The sequence below is a fragment of the Lycorma delicatula genome, chromosome 4 (assembly GCF_047948215.1).
Source record: "Lycorma delicatula isolate Av1 chromosome 4, ASM4794821v1, whole genome shotgun sequence".
Taxonomy (NCBI): Eukaryota; Metazoa; Arthropoda; class Insecta; order Hemiptera; family Fulgoridae; genus Lycorma; species Lycorma delicatula.
In genome coordinates, this window is record NC_134458.1 from 65651355 (window position 1) to 65668467 (window position 17113).

Below are 17113 nucleotides of genomic sequence, written 5' to 3' on the forward strand. Positions count from 1 at the left end.
TAAGTATTTTGGTAGAAAATCGCTTAATTTACTTCATTGGCCTCACATTAATGGGATTGGACTTGACTGAGTATCTGCTGCGATGACCAGATTGGATTCTTTTTCTGTGTTAAATCAATTAATGTACGCAGCGGACAATAAATAATGATGTACAATTAATAATGAATAAAGCGTGGCATGTTTTGTTTTTCACTCATTTGATTCAGGTAATTCTTTGAAACCACTTCAGATATGAGCTCTGAATTTATTATATTGGTAATAACAGTGACTGATGCATAAAGAGTCACTAATGCAGTGACAACAGTAACCGATGCACAAAGTAGTATATAGTTTAGTCAGCTCAGAACTGTTTTATTTAAAGAAACAAGTTAATAGAATTCTAGACCCAACTTAAGTCAAGTCCAACCTCTGTCATGCTTGGTCTTTTATCATGATGTTTTATGTTGACATACAATATTGTTTGGTTTGAAAGATCAAGCTTATAAATACAGTTAAAATGAAAATAATGATTTCTAGAGAAACATACTGTTTGTTTATTTTAATTTTAAATATAGTAGCAGTTTTATTACTATGACTTCCTGTATACACTGAATGTGTGACCATAAACTTCTGAAGATATTATAGTATAAATAATTTGCTATTCAGATTAAATAATTTGTAAACAATTAATTAACAGTAAAAGTATAGAAAAATGTTTAAGAATGTTTAATTACTATTTTAATTAAAGCTGTTTCTATTGAAAATGAAGGAAAAGAAGGCATCTGTTAAAATCTGAGAAGTCAAAAATGATGGATTTTCACTACTGAACTGTTTTATTATGAATTATCTGTTATGTTCCAGAAATAATGACGATTGTAGACTGTTTCCTTGTTTGTTATTTTTTCAAACAGTTTTTATAATAAATAAGAAAAGGCAGCAATCCTTGATTACTTTTTTGTCATCTTTTCTAAATTTTGAAGTCTGACCTGTCTATTAAATTAATACCCTTCTTGAGTAATATTGTTTTCTTTCAAGGTTCAAGGAATACAAAGTTTTTCTAAAAATCAATTCTGCCATCTAAGTTATTATCATATAGTATAGTTAATATTAACAAAAGTTACAATTTTTAAAACTAAAAATGAGTTCTACACTATCTTATTATTAATAAATGTAATAATGACGATGCTGCCACCACTATCATTTATTATTCTAGAAATATTACATTCTGGTATCATTATTGTTGTGTAAGCAACGACAACAAATTTTGTTATTCTTAGAAGTATTATATTCTGGTATAATTGTTGTTACATACACTAGGGCTATATGCTGTAGTAAATTTGCTTAGTAAGTAATAGAACTATGGTTTGTCTAGAATTATAAGATTTGTTAATTAATTTTTGTTGATATATTTTTTTTAGATAGTTACATTTTTTAACCTTCTTTTTATATGTTGAACTGTCTAATATTGCAGTGACTCATTGATAACGTAGCAAAATATTACTCATAATTATAAACACAAATAATACTGCTCAACAAAATTTAATTTTTTGTTTGTTAAATGAGAGTGAATGGCAGATTCTTATAGTATATAGTATTTTTTATGCTGATTTCATATATGTTAATAGAGTTTTTCTATCAGGCTCAGTTTTTTTGTAATTGAAATTTCTTTTGAAACAAAAAAATGTGTGGTGAACATAATATGAAAATACATTACATGTATTTTGTACTCTCCTAAATTCTATTTCTTTTGGATTTTCTGTTATAATTTGCTGTAGGTAGATCCTGCTTTAGATTCTAACAGTAATCAGCTAACATTTCTGGGTTCCATTTCCCCTGGTATCCTGTTTCCATTGTTGGTATCTCCTGGTGAAAGCATTCTCCATGTTCGTCACTGATAGCACCGAAATTGTTAGGAAAAAATCCAAATGTGAATGTAAGAAATGGATCTTGAGCGACATGTTACACCCAAGTTCTTTGTAGTTTTGAAGGAGTTCACTTACAAGTTCTCTGTAGGTACTGGCCATGATTTCCAAGGAATTTGTTTACCACATTTTAAGATGATTTCCATGCATCAACCTCCAAGTCATTCAGGCATTCTTCAAATGCCGGATCTTTAGTGTTTTTATTTGTGGTTTATCAAATATACCTTCCTTTATTTTAGGAAATTCATTTTTTTAGAAACTGAAACCCCATACCGTTACGATCCATTGCTTTAACAAGATCTTTGAATAAACGTAGCTTAATGTGTACTGGTGGAAGATAAACTTTTTCTGATTTTACTAACGCCTGACTAACAATATTCTTCTCTCCTATAGTCCGTACCTCTCTCTTTGGCCACTGTGCTTTTAAGTAATGTTTTCTTCCTATCCCTGCTGTCCTACTTGCACAAAAAGCAACAGAACTTAGTGTATTTAAGTAGCAGTCCAAGTAAAAGCATTATTACTTCCAGATTGCCACAAATATGCCATAAATATTTCCCATACTGAATCCTGCTCAATACAAGTTTCATATTCTCATTCATGTGAACAGTGTATGCTGATGGTATTGATGGATACTTATTTCCAATGTGAAGTAGACCAGCTTTCAAACTACACTTTGATGAGTCAATAAAAGTCACCATTTGTCAGGATGGTGCATATGTCCCAAAGCTTCCAGTAAAAAATCCACATCATTACAGTGTACTAAGTTTTTGTATCAAGAGAAAAAATTTTCAAATTCTGACTGTCACAGAAAGCATTGATTTTAGTGTTTGGTTGTAAAAAATGCCATCCATTCACTCTTGATGCCATTATTTCTGCTTGATTCTTTGATAAATTTAGATCACAAACAAGATCATTTAATTCTGACTTATTAATTAATTGGGGTTCAGTATACCTATTTTCTAAAATGTTTGGATCTCTTTCTTCATTTCCTGATATGTCAGCACACGATTCAAAATTTTCATCTTCACCTAAGTTCCATGTATCTGGAGGTACTGGAATTGGAAGCTCTTGGCTATGTGGCACTGGCCGCATGGCAGAGAGAATATTTGTGAATGTATTTATGTTCAAAAAATGCTATGCTTATCGAGTTCATGCTGATACTACTTGAAAATAAGAAGCCTAGTTTTTTGAAAGTAAGTCTGATAGAACAATTCTGATTTCATGTTTGAAATCAGCATGAAAAATACTATAAGAATCAGTTGTTTACTCTCATTTAACAAAATCATTGTTGATCGGTGTAAGTAATGCTACTTATAAAATAACTAATGCTGGCTATTAACATGGATGTGTATAGTATTATCCTTTATATGAAACAAACATTCGCATGCAATCTGTAATGAAAGTTGATTTAACTTTTAGTAATTTAGGCAAAACTTGCTTAATATATAAATGAAAATAGCAAATAAATCTGTACACTAACTTTAAATGATTATTTAGCTTTTATTACAAAATTTAAAATAAATCCAAGTATAATGTATTCATAAAACTATAATACAATTCTATATTCTTTTATAATATATATTAATGTAAAGGACATATGTCCAGGCAAAAGAATTGTGTTTGCATTAAAAATATTATTCTGTAGAAGCGGTTAATTACAAGGGAATTAAATTACCTTATCTATTATTGTGGTAAGATAAAAAAAAGATGGCTAGCAGGCACATAACAGCAGTTCCTAATACTTTCATCACTGATATAGACTGTACCTTTTGCATAAAAAAGCTCACTGGAATGATGGAATGAGTGATAGATTGAAAGTTCTTAAGTAAATCTTTGTGTTTATTAACTTTGTTCTTTTCAAACATCTATTCAAATTTGTAGTTTTTGATAATTTTGGATCTTTCTAATGAAACTGTTTACTGCTGTTTAAACATCTTTTAATTACATATTTACTTTTAACTACATATTTTAACCTTGTTTTGTGGAAGTAATTGCAAAAAAAAACAAAAAAACATATTTGTTGTTTTCGTAAGTATAAGCGACACATTATTGCTGTTGAAGAGGTTTTTAATAAAATAGTGTAATACTGAACATGTTTTATGTGGTGTGCATTATATATATATTTTTTTGACCGTCTAAGACGGAGACAAAATTTAAAAAAATCTCAAGTGTCTATTGTTAGCCATATTATTGTTTACTGATAGAGATTAGTATAAATCTAAGATCCAAGTAAGCTTAGAAGCTATGAAAGTTATCAATATTTCTTACAAAGCAGATTCAATTTTTATTTTTTACCTTTAAAGTTTAACAATTTTTTTCTTAAAATATTCTTTATGAAAACTGAATCTTGTGTACTTTTGAACTTGTAAATGATAAAGTAACTTCATATTTGGTAATTATCAATTCTTAATTTAATTAACGCTTAGACAAAACCAGTTCTAATTTGTTAATATCTCAATTTTTTTTACTTACACTGAGAGTAGTGCGTTATAAGCAGGGTGATGCATAAAATAATTAGTAAAATTTGAAATTGCATTGGATTTTTTGTATGTTATACTTATGTTATTTTTTATTATATAATTCATTATGCAATTCAGTATCTGTGAAGTATTCTTTTATGTTTGATTTTCTTTTCTGTGTATATAGCAAGTGAAAAAGGATTTTGTTGTTGGAGATGATCATACATATGGTAGGTTTTTCAATCCTGCATTTGGTTCTACAGAAAAAATTCGTATTGTTGTTGCTGTAAAAAGTACATTTCAAGGAATTACAAAATTTGCCTATTCTCAAGGAAGTAAAAGGAATACTGGGATTATGGTCCTCACTAATAATGCAATTGATGATGATGGTGAGCTAATATATTATACTTTTTTCTTTTATCTTATAAACTTAAGTCTGGTAGTTATCAGAATGAAAAGTTTTGTTTATTACCTGATGCTTTGTTTATTACCTAATGGCTATTGGCCCAGATGGCTACCTATCGGAGCTGTTGAAATTGCTGCACTATAGTTTTGATAGAATCTACTCCCTTTAAACTTAGGATATTATAATATTATTTAATATGAGAGGAAAAGGGACACTACTATTTAAATGCTCCAAAGAACTTATGAATGGATTTTAACTTAACCTAATAAGATACGAAAGAGATGATAAGTTAAGAAATGTGAAGTTTGATCCAAGGAATCACACATATGACCTTCTCTATGCTACCTTGTTTCTGCCAAAATGAACTGCAAATGCGTCTTAAGTAAGTGGCTGAAATAATTTTTTCACTGTTTTAAATAATTTACTCTGCTATATATTTTTGTTCATTATTATTTCTACTGAACATCCATTTGTTGAGTTAGTATTAAAAATCATGTTAAACTTCCTCACTAAAATCTACATATTTCTATACCACTTCACTAATTAAAACCAAACAGGGATGTGGCTTATTGCCCACAACTAGGCTACCGACCTGTAGAGCTTAGCCTCCAGAGGATGTTGTCCTTTGTGCCCTGTAATTTTGAAGCAGTGACTTATTTTTTTTTTATAGTAAGGTAAATATGTTCAGGACTCTTGGAATCAGGTTTCAAATTTTTGTGTCTTGGTTTGTGATAAAAATTTAACCCTTTTGTTAGTCTCATTGAAAGTATTCACAAAGTTAATTTGGAAGAATTAGGAGCCAGGGACATTACATGGAACATCCTATCACAGAACTGGGTCAAAATATGGCTTGGCAGCACTTCCTTTGACGCAGCCTTGTTATCCTTGCTGAAAACAGTATATAACAATTGATTTCATGATTGTAGAGTTCTTGTATTAGGATGATTTTCTGAATTCTGATCTAACTTTTGTAGTAAATATAATTAAAGTAATATATAAAAAATCTATTTAGCATTTTAATTCTAGGAGCCATATCTAGGTTCTTTCAAGAATAGAATGTAACTTTTCAATGTAGCATTCTGCTGTGAATATAACTTAGCACAATTGTATCTTTGAAGAAGTATGAGCAAGACAAATTTGAGTATGAGGATGTGAATCTGTGTAGTGAAGTTATACACTAAACTGTAATTTTTAAATAAGACCTCAATAAAAAAAATGCTTCTTGGTTCTTTCACCAGTCTTTCATCTCTAATAAAGCTTTACAAAATACAGAGGGATTGATACTGGGGTTACAAAAATAAAGATTTGTATTAGAAAAAGATGATTTCATTAGAATTAGTGATGTGCAGTTTCGAGAAACTAAAAGTGAAAGCAGAAGGAAACAGGCGATTTAAAGGTTTTATTTACATAGTGGTGTGATGTTATTGTAACTGAAAAATTTTAACTCTTTAGAGGATATTAATTAATTGTATTGTGTTCTTTTCGCAGGTCAGCTTGATCTTACATCCTATCTTTTGGTGGCAATTGTTTTATCAGCTTTATTGTTGTGTGGTTTATTTGTAACATACTTTGTAATTAGAAGACGATTATCATACAGACGTAGACGTGCACCTTATCGTCAAGAATTAACTCTTCAAGGACCCATTATAGAAGTTGTGAGTGACAGAATAGTTTTAAAATTTTTACGGTTGCATAATTAAATGCACCTTTACTAATGAGCTTGATTATTACAAGAGCCTAATATTTTTTCTGTTGCATTTGGTGACAAAATCATGTCTCATTTGTCATAGTTTTTATAAGGCCCAGAATGTTTTGCATCTGAATCCCACAGCTCCTGCACCATTTGTTCAGTTGTATACTGGATATCTTGTTAAAATTATTCTCTTTTACTATAAGGAGCTACACCTGAAGGTTTTTCATGGTCAGTAATAGAGGTATTCATAATGCGCTTTCCTTTTCAGCCACAACTGGAAAAATTTCATGTATAGGTAGTTTATTGTGATGATATATGGATAAATCGATCTTATTGGACTGCAGACTATGGCACTTCCAACATCTAGTAATATTAGTTTAATAGAAAAAGAATTCATGTTTCTGAAGTATAAATGTGAGCAGAATGACAATGTCTCAATAATGAATGATAAAGTACTTTGAGAGAAGAAAGAGAATGTAAAAAAAAATAAACAATATACGTTTTCTACAAAAGGGGATCCTGAAACGTATTATATATGTTATTTTTGGATGGAATCAGAAACAGAAAATTCCATTGATATAAAGTTTATTTTTACATTATAAACCAATAAATCTAAAACAACAGATGAAAAATAAGGAATATAGAGTATTTATAAACAGTAAATCTACACATAAAAATTAATTTGAACAATAATATTGGGTAATTGTGAGCCAGAACATCCTCAACCTTAATCTTTTTCAAATTGAAGTATGTTGAAAAATATGTTATATAATTAATAAAAATACAAGTTTCAAAGGTTGCAAAGAGTGAAATTACCTTGTATTCTTCTTCAGAATCTATAATGGCAGTAGTGTTGTTATCAGCTGTTTTGGGCAACTCCCGTCATATAGTCAGCATACAATGAAGTTGTCTACTGACCACCTAAATAGGTCAAATATATATATAATTTGTATATCTAACGTTAATTAGATGAAGTTAGCAAGTGAAGCAAGCGTAGTTTATATTTGGTTAGATTATATTAATATAGTGTGTGATATGTCATTACACGGAATCAGCATAATCTAATCAAACATAACCTATGCTTGCTTTGCTCGCTAACCTCATCTGATTATTGTTGAAAATAAAAATTATATACGATAAGTTATATGTATAGGTGTTTATTTTTATGTACGCAAACAATTGGATTTCAGTAAGGGTCCTGTAAAACCGATAAATACCGATATTCTTTTTTTGTACACCCTGTAAATCCAAATTACTATTTCAGATCTTTTTTCCCAAATCAATTTTAACAATTTTTACTTTTAACAGTATAATATCTTGTAGAGTTAGCTACACCGGCTATCACACACGCCACCTTATTGTCTATCATACAAATGTATATTCTTTCCGGTACAATAATTGTTAGCGATTGCTGGAAGACATATAATTGTTTGCAACACGAGGACTACCAACATTTAGCGATGAATCACAAATATAATTTCATACATCCGGACGTGGGAGCTCATACACAGACAATCGAGATGCATGGCTAGAAGTGCGTTCAAACGTTCCTTGGTAGGGCACCACTTGCATGGTCATCTCACAGATTTTTTTCAAAAGAAAATACAGGGACTACAAGACCCGAGTACATCATTTATGGTCCAGTCTTGCTTCACTGTTTTCTGGCTATATGATGGTTGCTCAAAACAGCTGATAACAACGCTACTGCTGTTACAGATTCTGAGGAAGAATAATGAGGTAATTTCATTCTTTTGACTTTTGAAACTTGTATTTTTATTAATTATACAATATATTTACTTCAATTTGAAAAAGGTTAAGGTTGAGGATGTTACCTAATATTGTTTTAAATTATTCAAATAAAAACAATATTATTGTTTGTATCAAATTTAAAACGGTATTGTTTTAAATTACCAGTTAAATTATTTGAAACGGTAGCAATTTTCGATTAAAATATTCCGTAAATCAGTGTTGTCTTCGCGGTTAATAAATTGTTAAAAATTAAACAGATATTTTGATTTAAGTTTTCTGTCAAGATGAATTAAAACTATTGAAAGAGGCCAGTATAAAAGCTTATTTTAAACTTCGTCATGTTATATATTTTTTATTGTAGGTTCAACTTCTTGTAGGCTTTTACTTAGAACTTAAAATAATTCATGCTGTGGAGTAACCTTTTCTTAATTTTTCATAACTTATTATCTTTATTCATAACTTAATTTATATGAAAATTAGAAGAGTAGTTTTTAACAGTGATTTTGATGGTTTTCATTTGTGAAAATTTTGAAAAGTGTGTTGTTTCAGACAAGAATCTTAGACAGCATTTTTATTTGACAAAATACAAAGTATATTTGCAAACTGTACTTTAGCATTTGTTGTCTGTAATGCGTGTGATAGACTTGGTTTTTAATCGTTCATTATTATTATTTCATTTCTAATGGGAAAATGTGGCTGTTTAATACTAAAATTCTTTTATATGATAATATGTTGAAGAATAAAAAAGTTTTATATTACAGATTCGTAAAACAGTAAACTGAATTTCTAACTGATTCCTTATCTTTGTGAAAGTGTAGTAGCCTTGTGGTGAATATACTTTCACATTGATAATATTTCTCTCCTTTGCTGTGATGTCATGATGACTAAGCAAGTAGGATATTGTGTTTTTGGTAGAAAAGTAGTTTACAGCCTTCTGTATGAACTGTAGGCTGTGATGTTAAGAATTCAGACACATGATTTCTGTACTTTTGACCTTACTTATGGCTGTGACATCATAAAGGAATCAAGTAGAATGCTTTTGAGAGAATGACGTTTGTGTACCTACATCAGAATTATATGAGAAGTCAGATAGAAGTTACCTCTTTTTATATTAAATATTATTGCTACATTAATAATTTACTAAGTTTCAATGAAAAGTTGACTGAAAATGATCCAAGGATCATAAGATGTCTCTTAAGTAGTGAGTTTAGTTTAATTACTCTCTTATTAATAATAATTTTATTTATTTATTATATTGATTTATCGATGTATAAAATTATGATTATGTACTTTTATTCATGACTTTCACTACAATTTTATTTTCTTAAATTCGCTCTTAAGCTACTCTTGGGCATCTTCCACCTATTTGTGTGGGTATAAACATTTATTTCAGTCCCTAAAGAAACAGCCTTGCTCCTTAGTGATTGTTAACTTCAAGTATAGTTACTTGCTGTTCGGACATGGTGTACGACCTTTGATGCACCTGGAAGCTTCTCATATTTTTATATGTTTTGTTGTCATTTGATGTTTCTGTGTCATTTTTCATGGTTATGCACGGGAACAGCTTAATTTTGTGTCGCACTATGCTTAAAGACAAAAAGCTTTTGAATCGCTGATTCTTTATATTTTGAAGAAAGAAAACTTGCTGTTGGCAGTAATTAGTATCTAATACATGGACATTCAGTTGTGTCATTGTCTTACAGACTTAGCTTATGAATTATTTTTGTTATATCTGTTGCTACTGTAGTATATTGTGATTGTTGATAACATTGGTGTGCTAAGTGCTGATAACTTTTCAGTTACCATTCAAAATTAAAAAAAAAAGCAAATTTTACTTCTTACTAGTCTTTTTATGGAGTTATAAAACTTAATATTGACTAGAAACAATGAAAAAAATGTTTTATAGTTTATGAAAAGAAGTCATTGTAAGTTAATTTTGTAACTGGCATGGTTACAAAACCATTAGAAAAAGAATGTATTGGTCAGTGGATAAGGACATCTTGAGTATTTACAGCTGTATTAATGATGTACGATTTGTTATGGTATATTTATTGTTTTTATTCTGCACTTTAAGGTTTAGGTATTTTAAGATGGATGCTACATCTAATCAGAAAAAATTATTTGATTTAATTCAGCTAAAATTTGTTGAGAAAAGATACTGGATTAAAACTCATAGGAAGGATGTCAAATGAAATTATTTTTTCTCCAAAGAAATTCAGTCCTTTACAGTTTTGGATTCTGCTCAATAGGTTCTTGTTCATCGATTGAATGTCAACAAAACGAGTTCATCAGTAATGAGCCTCTTCCATTAAGGCAACTTTGGCCTTCCTCTGGTCCTCTTTGTCGAGATAGATGTACACTTCTAGCTCCTTCTTCATCCTCGGGTATTGAACCCTGAACATCCTTTCAGCTGTGTACTTCACAGTCCAGCTGCATTGACTACACTATGCCAGTTGGCGTTATGCAACGTGTCACTGGCAAACACCTTTATTGTCATGCCATCTGGTTTTCTCACCTTCATCTTTGCACACCCATATGCTATATTGCCATATGCTATATTGTGTTTCTACACGATATGGTTGTCACTGTCTCTGGCTCTCCATTCTTGACTGGGTTACCTGGCAAAAGATAATTATGTCCAGGAAACAAAAACTGGGCATAACTCAAAATCAATCAAACAACCTAACAAGTACAAAAACAAGTAATGAAACAATATTCTGAAATACATAAACAGCCGCAGCAAATACAATGAAACTAAAAAGAAAAACGCAAGAGCACCAAACAAACCTAAAACTTATAGTTGACTTTCCATATATTATTCCTTGGATATTCATTGTAATAGAAAGTGTGCATAGAGAGTCAACAGGGCTCACAAGATCCCCATCGTTCCCCTTGGACACTGTACACTCGCTGGTCTACCACACATGAAGAGCACCTTCTCAAGAACCCTCCATGTGGGTCTCGCAAAACTGAAGAAAAGCCTGATAACTGCATACAAGAGAAGTCATGCTCGGCTCTATATTACCCTGAAACCTTGCACTGTATATGTGCCTAACATCACTGGGTCCCCTACCAGAATAGAACGGGTGAGTTCGCCATCTGGATATGAATGCCCAGCCGCTAATAATGCTCGTTACCACAGACATGGCAGCGACTGCCGCTTTCCAGGTTATAGTGTGAACCATGAGAGGGGAGAGGGATGTCCAGGCAATGTTAGTCTGTTAACTACCTACTCTTCTGGCCTTAGCCTTTAAAAAGGCTGTATCCCTACCGACACTCCTTGCATTGGTCGTCTCTCTTCTTGCACCGCTGGCCATACAGCATAAACCACCAGGGGAACACCTGCACATAGTACCTGTCATAGTGCTGGGACTCCTTCCAAGCCCCCGATGAAGAAATCCATTTCTACGCCAAGAGACTGGACTGTACACACAGACCACTCACCAGGTTTGCCCACATATTTGCCAGAGTCCGATTGCCAGCCCATCACCAAACTAGCAACCAAGATCCCTTGTTTTTAAAATCTCTCTGCCAGGACACTCTTCAAGAGATGCAGTACCAAACTATTTCAGCAACAGGGGGTTTTCCTCCAACAGCACGCACTTGTTACTACTACTAATTACTATCAACTATGATAATATGCCCTAAAAATTACATTAATTATTACGTAATCACACAGCAAGTTATTCTATTAACTAATCTGCTTATCCTGTAGTTAAATCCATAACAGTGAGTTGTACCCCTACTGTGATACTACATACCAGAGCAAAGCACCAGATATGCAGGTCGACTGATCGACACAACCTGGACTCTTGAGCCCATGACCAAGGTTGCCAGTACAGATGTTTATGCAAATTACTATTACTTGAAACATTTAATTGGGGTATTACCCAGTTAGAAATATGATCCTGTATCAGCTCCTGAGGGGAAGTAAAACTTATCCATTGAATGATTAATTATTAAATAATTAGTTGAACTAAGAATAAGACTTGCATCTCTTTGTATTTGTATGTGTATATAATTAATATGCCAAAATTGCGGCTAAGGTGGTTCTCCCTGAGCAGTGTTTGTCCGGCTTTGTGATTGGCTGGCCAGGCCTACTGCTTCGACGGGAATATGGTCCCCTGCCAGATGATCCCATGTTGGGCTGGCTCCTGCTGGTAGCCCCATTAGTTGTGCTGCGTGCCATGTTGCTAGAAGCCCAGCAGGCAGGATGGAAATGTGGTATTAGCACCCAGCGGCTCCCTTGGCAAGCTGACCAGACCTGATGCTCCTGCAGGGATGTTGGCATCTGCTGGGAGGTTCCACATGGGGCCAGCTAGGACTTCTTCTCTTGATGCTGTCCAAGAGCAAATGCCTTCCTGTGTCACTGCTTATATAGTCGCAGGTGCATGGTATAGTGCTGTGCTGTTGTGATGGGGTGCTGTGTGCTCAACAGCAGAAGAGGCCTGGCTTAGTGGGGGGAGCATGTATGGAGGTGCTATGTCTGTAGCTCCCCATGATTTTGTACAGGTTAGCATCGCACTAGTCGGCATGAAGCAAAACATATAACTACAGTATATATAATAATTAAAAGAAATGTTTCTTCTTGCATCCTTGTGTAATGAAGATATATCCAGAAATATTTGGAACTAATAGGAATTCCTTTTACAGAATTTTTTCTCTTTCTTTTGTAATAAGTCATTAGGATGTATTTTCTGCTTTAAAAGTCTTAAATTTTTTTAATTTAATTTATAACTGTTTTTGTTAGTATTTTATTTTCTATATACCCATTTATTTTAATTGAACTAAAGTTCAGAAGGAAAGAATAAAAAACGATAAAATATAAAAAAATTATTTAGAATATAATTTGCTTGGTCTGCCTGATGTGTACTTCCAAGTTGCTTAACCCGTACTATCATTTGAGTTGATCCAGTCACTGTTCTGAATAGATTTTAATCACCTTATCTGATGTGAATTTTACATTATGTATTATTTATAGGTAAATGATGGCTATATTCCGGAGGAACTAGATGAAAGAGTTAATTATTATGAAAAATTACAGCAGCAGGTATGGAGTATCCCTAGATCAGTTTTAGAAATAAAAGGTGATGTACTTTGTCAAGGTCAATTTGGTGCTGTATTTAAAGGTGTTGTTCAACAAAGAGGTCTTCCATTGTCATCTATTATTTATGTTGTTGAAGGTAATTAGTCCCTGTGAAGTAAATTTTATTGTTAATGTTTAATACCTTTTCATTTGCTGTCTTCATTTGTTATGTATACAAATAATATTTTTATGTTCATATTCTTATTTAGCAGGTTGGAGTATATATAGTAGGAGAGATGCTTGATATCTGTTGTTCGTTAAGAAAGCACCCAACTATTTTTTCCTTTAGAAGCAGTCGGATTAAAGAGGCAGCACATAGCATAAAATTGTTCATAACTTTTTTACGCAGGGATAATCTTTTTTAACCTCTGCTGTGAAATCAGTAATCATCATGTAGTTTTATGTTTAATTGTGTTAAATGCTTCTGATGCATTGTTATTTTGTGCATGATGACAGAATATGTTTAACAATATTACTATTATATAGTTTTTCCAAAGAAAAAGTAATATGTTAGATTTTAGTATACATTGAGTGACAGTGATGTGGGAGTTAACGTAAATGGAAGAATGCTTTTAACATTTCAAAAGTGATTGAAGTTTGTGGAGAGTAATACATACCCTTGTAGATCAACCTCTGTAGCTAAAATTTTGATGTTATTGAAATTTTTGCAATTTAATTACAACCATCTTACACTTTTGTTATGGCTCTGTGATTTCTGGGTGTATTAAAGTCTAAAAATTCCACTAACGGGTTGTAATTGAAAGGAAAAGAGGGAAAGGTTAAGTATGTCAAGTTTCAGTGATCATATTTTGAAGGAAGTAAAAGCTGTTAACTGATATGTGAGTTTTTGTTCTAATGCCCTAAGGTCTGATGTTTTTGAATAGACATTGCTTATTAGAAGAGCATTGTAATTTCTTTCAAATGGATATTATTTGTGAACAATGTTTTCATAAGATTAAATCATATAGAAGATAATTGTTTTATTACTATTAATGATATTTTAAAGTATTCCTTGTTTGTTAAAAAGAAATGTTCATTGGGTTTTTTAAAATTTAGTGTATGCAGTATCAAAGATTATTAAGAAATTTATTTTTATTTCTTTAAATTATTGCAGAGTAATTGCCTGATTATATATATTTTTTTCATTGAACTTTACTTTCTCAAGTTATTTTTATTAGTTTCAGGTGAAAAACAAAAAGTTCATATTTTGTCTTTTTATTTATGGTAAATCATTTTGTTATGCTTTTGGGTTTTATTTTGATTTTCTTTTACATAGCTTTTTTTTTGCGTTTTAGTATTATATTTCATTTATTTACCTTTATTCTATGTAAAATAGTAATAATAATCATGCTGTATTCCATACAATGTGTTTTTAAACTTCTCTGTTCTGATACTGGTGTTCATGATTTCACATCATGAAATGGTTTCAATAGCTCCATTACCTACTGTTATGTCAGACAAATGTCATCAACTCTTGTTCAGTCTATTATTCAGCACTACCTTCTGCTTTTATGCTACAATTGCTTTTACGTCTACAATTTTTAAACCATTCAAAACTTGAAATGTTTATACCTGGTCATCCACTGACACATAGGAGTTGAGCTCATTACCAAATTTTTCACAGTGACTTGTATAATCTGATCTTAGAACAGCAAATCATCTTCACCTTCTCTATACTGTCAGGTAAATTAGCATTAGAGGGTTTTACTTCCCAAGGCATGTCTTGTCTAATACATTACATTATTGTAAGAGCCATCCAGAGATTTTATTACATCTAATAAACAAATTGTAATGGGATTCACAGATCTGTGCAGAAGATTAAATAAAAAAAAATATTAAAAAATCATATTAAATTTTTTACCGCTGCTTTCAGTAGTGGCACTGGGCTTTTGATGATATTTTGTCTGAAGGATACAGGATGCTTATACAGTTTATCAGCAAAAGAACTTAAATACTTAATGTATTGTAGATGAGATAATTATTTGTTTAATTTTGAGTAGATTGAACTACTGTCGACAAAAAGTAGAATTTTTCTGTTTTTCAACGACACATCTGTTGTATTTCATGTCTGCTCACCTGTTATGTTTAGATCCTTGCTTTTTGTTTCATTTCACAATTTTTTGCTAAGGAAATTGAATGTTAAAGCTTTAAAATGTACATTGAAATAATTAATGATTAAAAAAATTACATTAAAATGATTCTTTAATTTAAATTACATTTAAAAATCCTTTAAAATGATCAACAAAATGTGTAAAAATCTGATTACCAATACATTTAAATAAAATGTTAAGTAAAAATTTTATGATGTTTTTTGAACCTCAATACAGTTTAACAGGACTTAAAAAAATAATGTTACATCTAAATTATTATAACAGCTGAGGCCATTATATTAAAGTTTTATTCTATTTGGTTTGCACAATTCATTGATTTGGCATTAATGATCGGTATGTGAAGTATAAGTAATCATAAACTTTAGTAAGCATATGGTGATTAATCTGGTAAGTACTGGAAGTTATACATTATCTTCAAGGTGCATTTCAGTGCAAGAGGCTAGACCTCTTAATTGCACAAGTGGCATTTAAATTATGATAATGCACTCGTCCATTCATCACATCTAATCCAGTAGTTCTTGGTCAAGCATGGAATTCCTCAGATTCACTAGACTCACCAGACATAGTTGCTTGTAATTTCTGATTGTTCCCCAAGGTGAAAATGCTGCTGAAAGGACCCTAGTTTGAAAGCTGGGAGGACTAATGATGTATGCAACAGGATTGCTGGTTGCTATTCTAAAAGAGAACGATGAAAAATGTTTTTAGCAATGTAATTACTGCTTGTATGTGCAATTGCAAGAGAACTAGATCTGAAACCGTTAGTTAAGTTGACTTTTTTTAAGTTCTTTGAATGGAAAAATTTTGAACAGACCTTGTGTATATAATACACAGAGTTCCTGAACTAGATTTCTGTAGTCGATATAAGTAACACCATTTCTCGGACAACCAAAAAATTATGTTGTAAGATGTCTGACGAGTGTGTGTATAAAATTTCATCATGTTTTGTCACTCCAGTTTTGAGTAATATTCAGCCACGTACGTTTTGATGTGACCTTGTGTGAGCTTATGACATGGAACAGAGAAGTGCGATAAAATTTTGTGTTCGACTTCAAAAACTTTTTGTTGAAATTTATTCTATGATGCAGCAAGTATTCAGTGATGAAGCTGCATCTCATACTACAACTTATATGTGGTGGAAGCGGTTTATAGATGGTAGAGAGTCATTGGATGACAAATGAAGCAGAAGGCTGCCAACAGCTGTTCACGATGAAAATGTGAAAGTGCACGTGTGTAACTGGTCAAACTGTCCCAACTGGTCTAACTGTGAATTCTAAATTCTGTTTGGAAGTAATGAAATGCCTGATGCATTGCATTCATTGAATCGGGCCCGAGTACCGGGATCCTGGCAGTTGAACTCTTGCACGACAATGCTTCGGCATACATGGCAACAATTTTAACACGTCATTACGCCACAAATCAAATCAAGGTCTTATACCACCCACCCTACTTGCCCAACTTGGCTTCAGCAGACTATTTTTTATTCCTGAAACTCAAGGTGAAAGGTCGCTTTTTTGACAACATTCCATCATCCAAAGGGCTTGTACCAAACATTTAAAGGCGATCCCAGAGAGTGATTTCTCCAGAACGTTTGACGGGCTCTACAGGTGCTGCAATGAGTGTATAACTAGAGAAGGGTTCTATGTAGAGGGCTGATGTGAGTAAATTTGTTTATCTTTAAATCTGTATTTTTATCTAATTTAGTTCGAAA

The 17113-nt window shown here is 31.9% G+C and overlaps 1 protein-coding gene across 1 annotated transcript in view; it reads left to right on the top strand.

Annotated features, from left to right (window-relative positions):
* Wsck (tyrosine-protein kinase Wsck) overlaps positions 1–17113 on the top strand; it is a 58541-nt gene that overhangs the window by 19341 nt on the left and 22087 nt on the right. The window contains exons 5-7 of the mRNA XM_075363212.1: positions 4548–4749; positions 6255–6421; positions 13190–13391. Of these exons, the coding sequence (XP_075219327.1) occupies positions 4548–4749; positions 6255–6421; positions 13190–13391 (571 nt within the window). The remainder of the gene's footprint in view (positions 1–4547; positions 4750–6254; positions 6422–13189; positions 13392–17113) is intronic.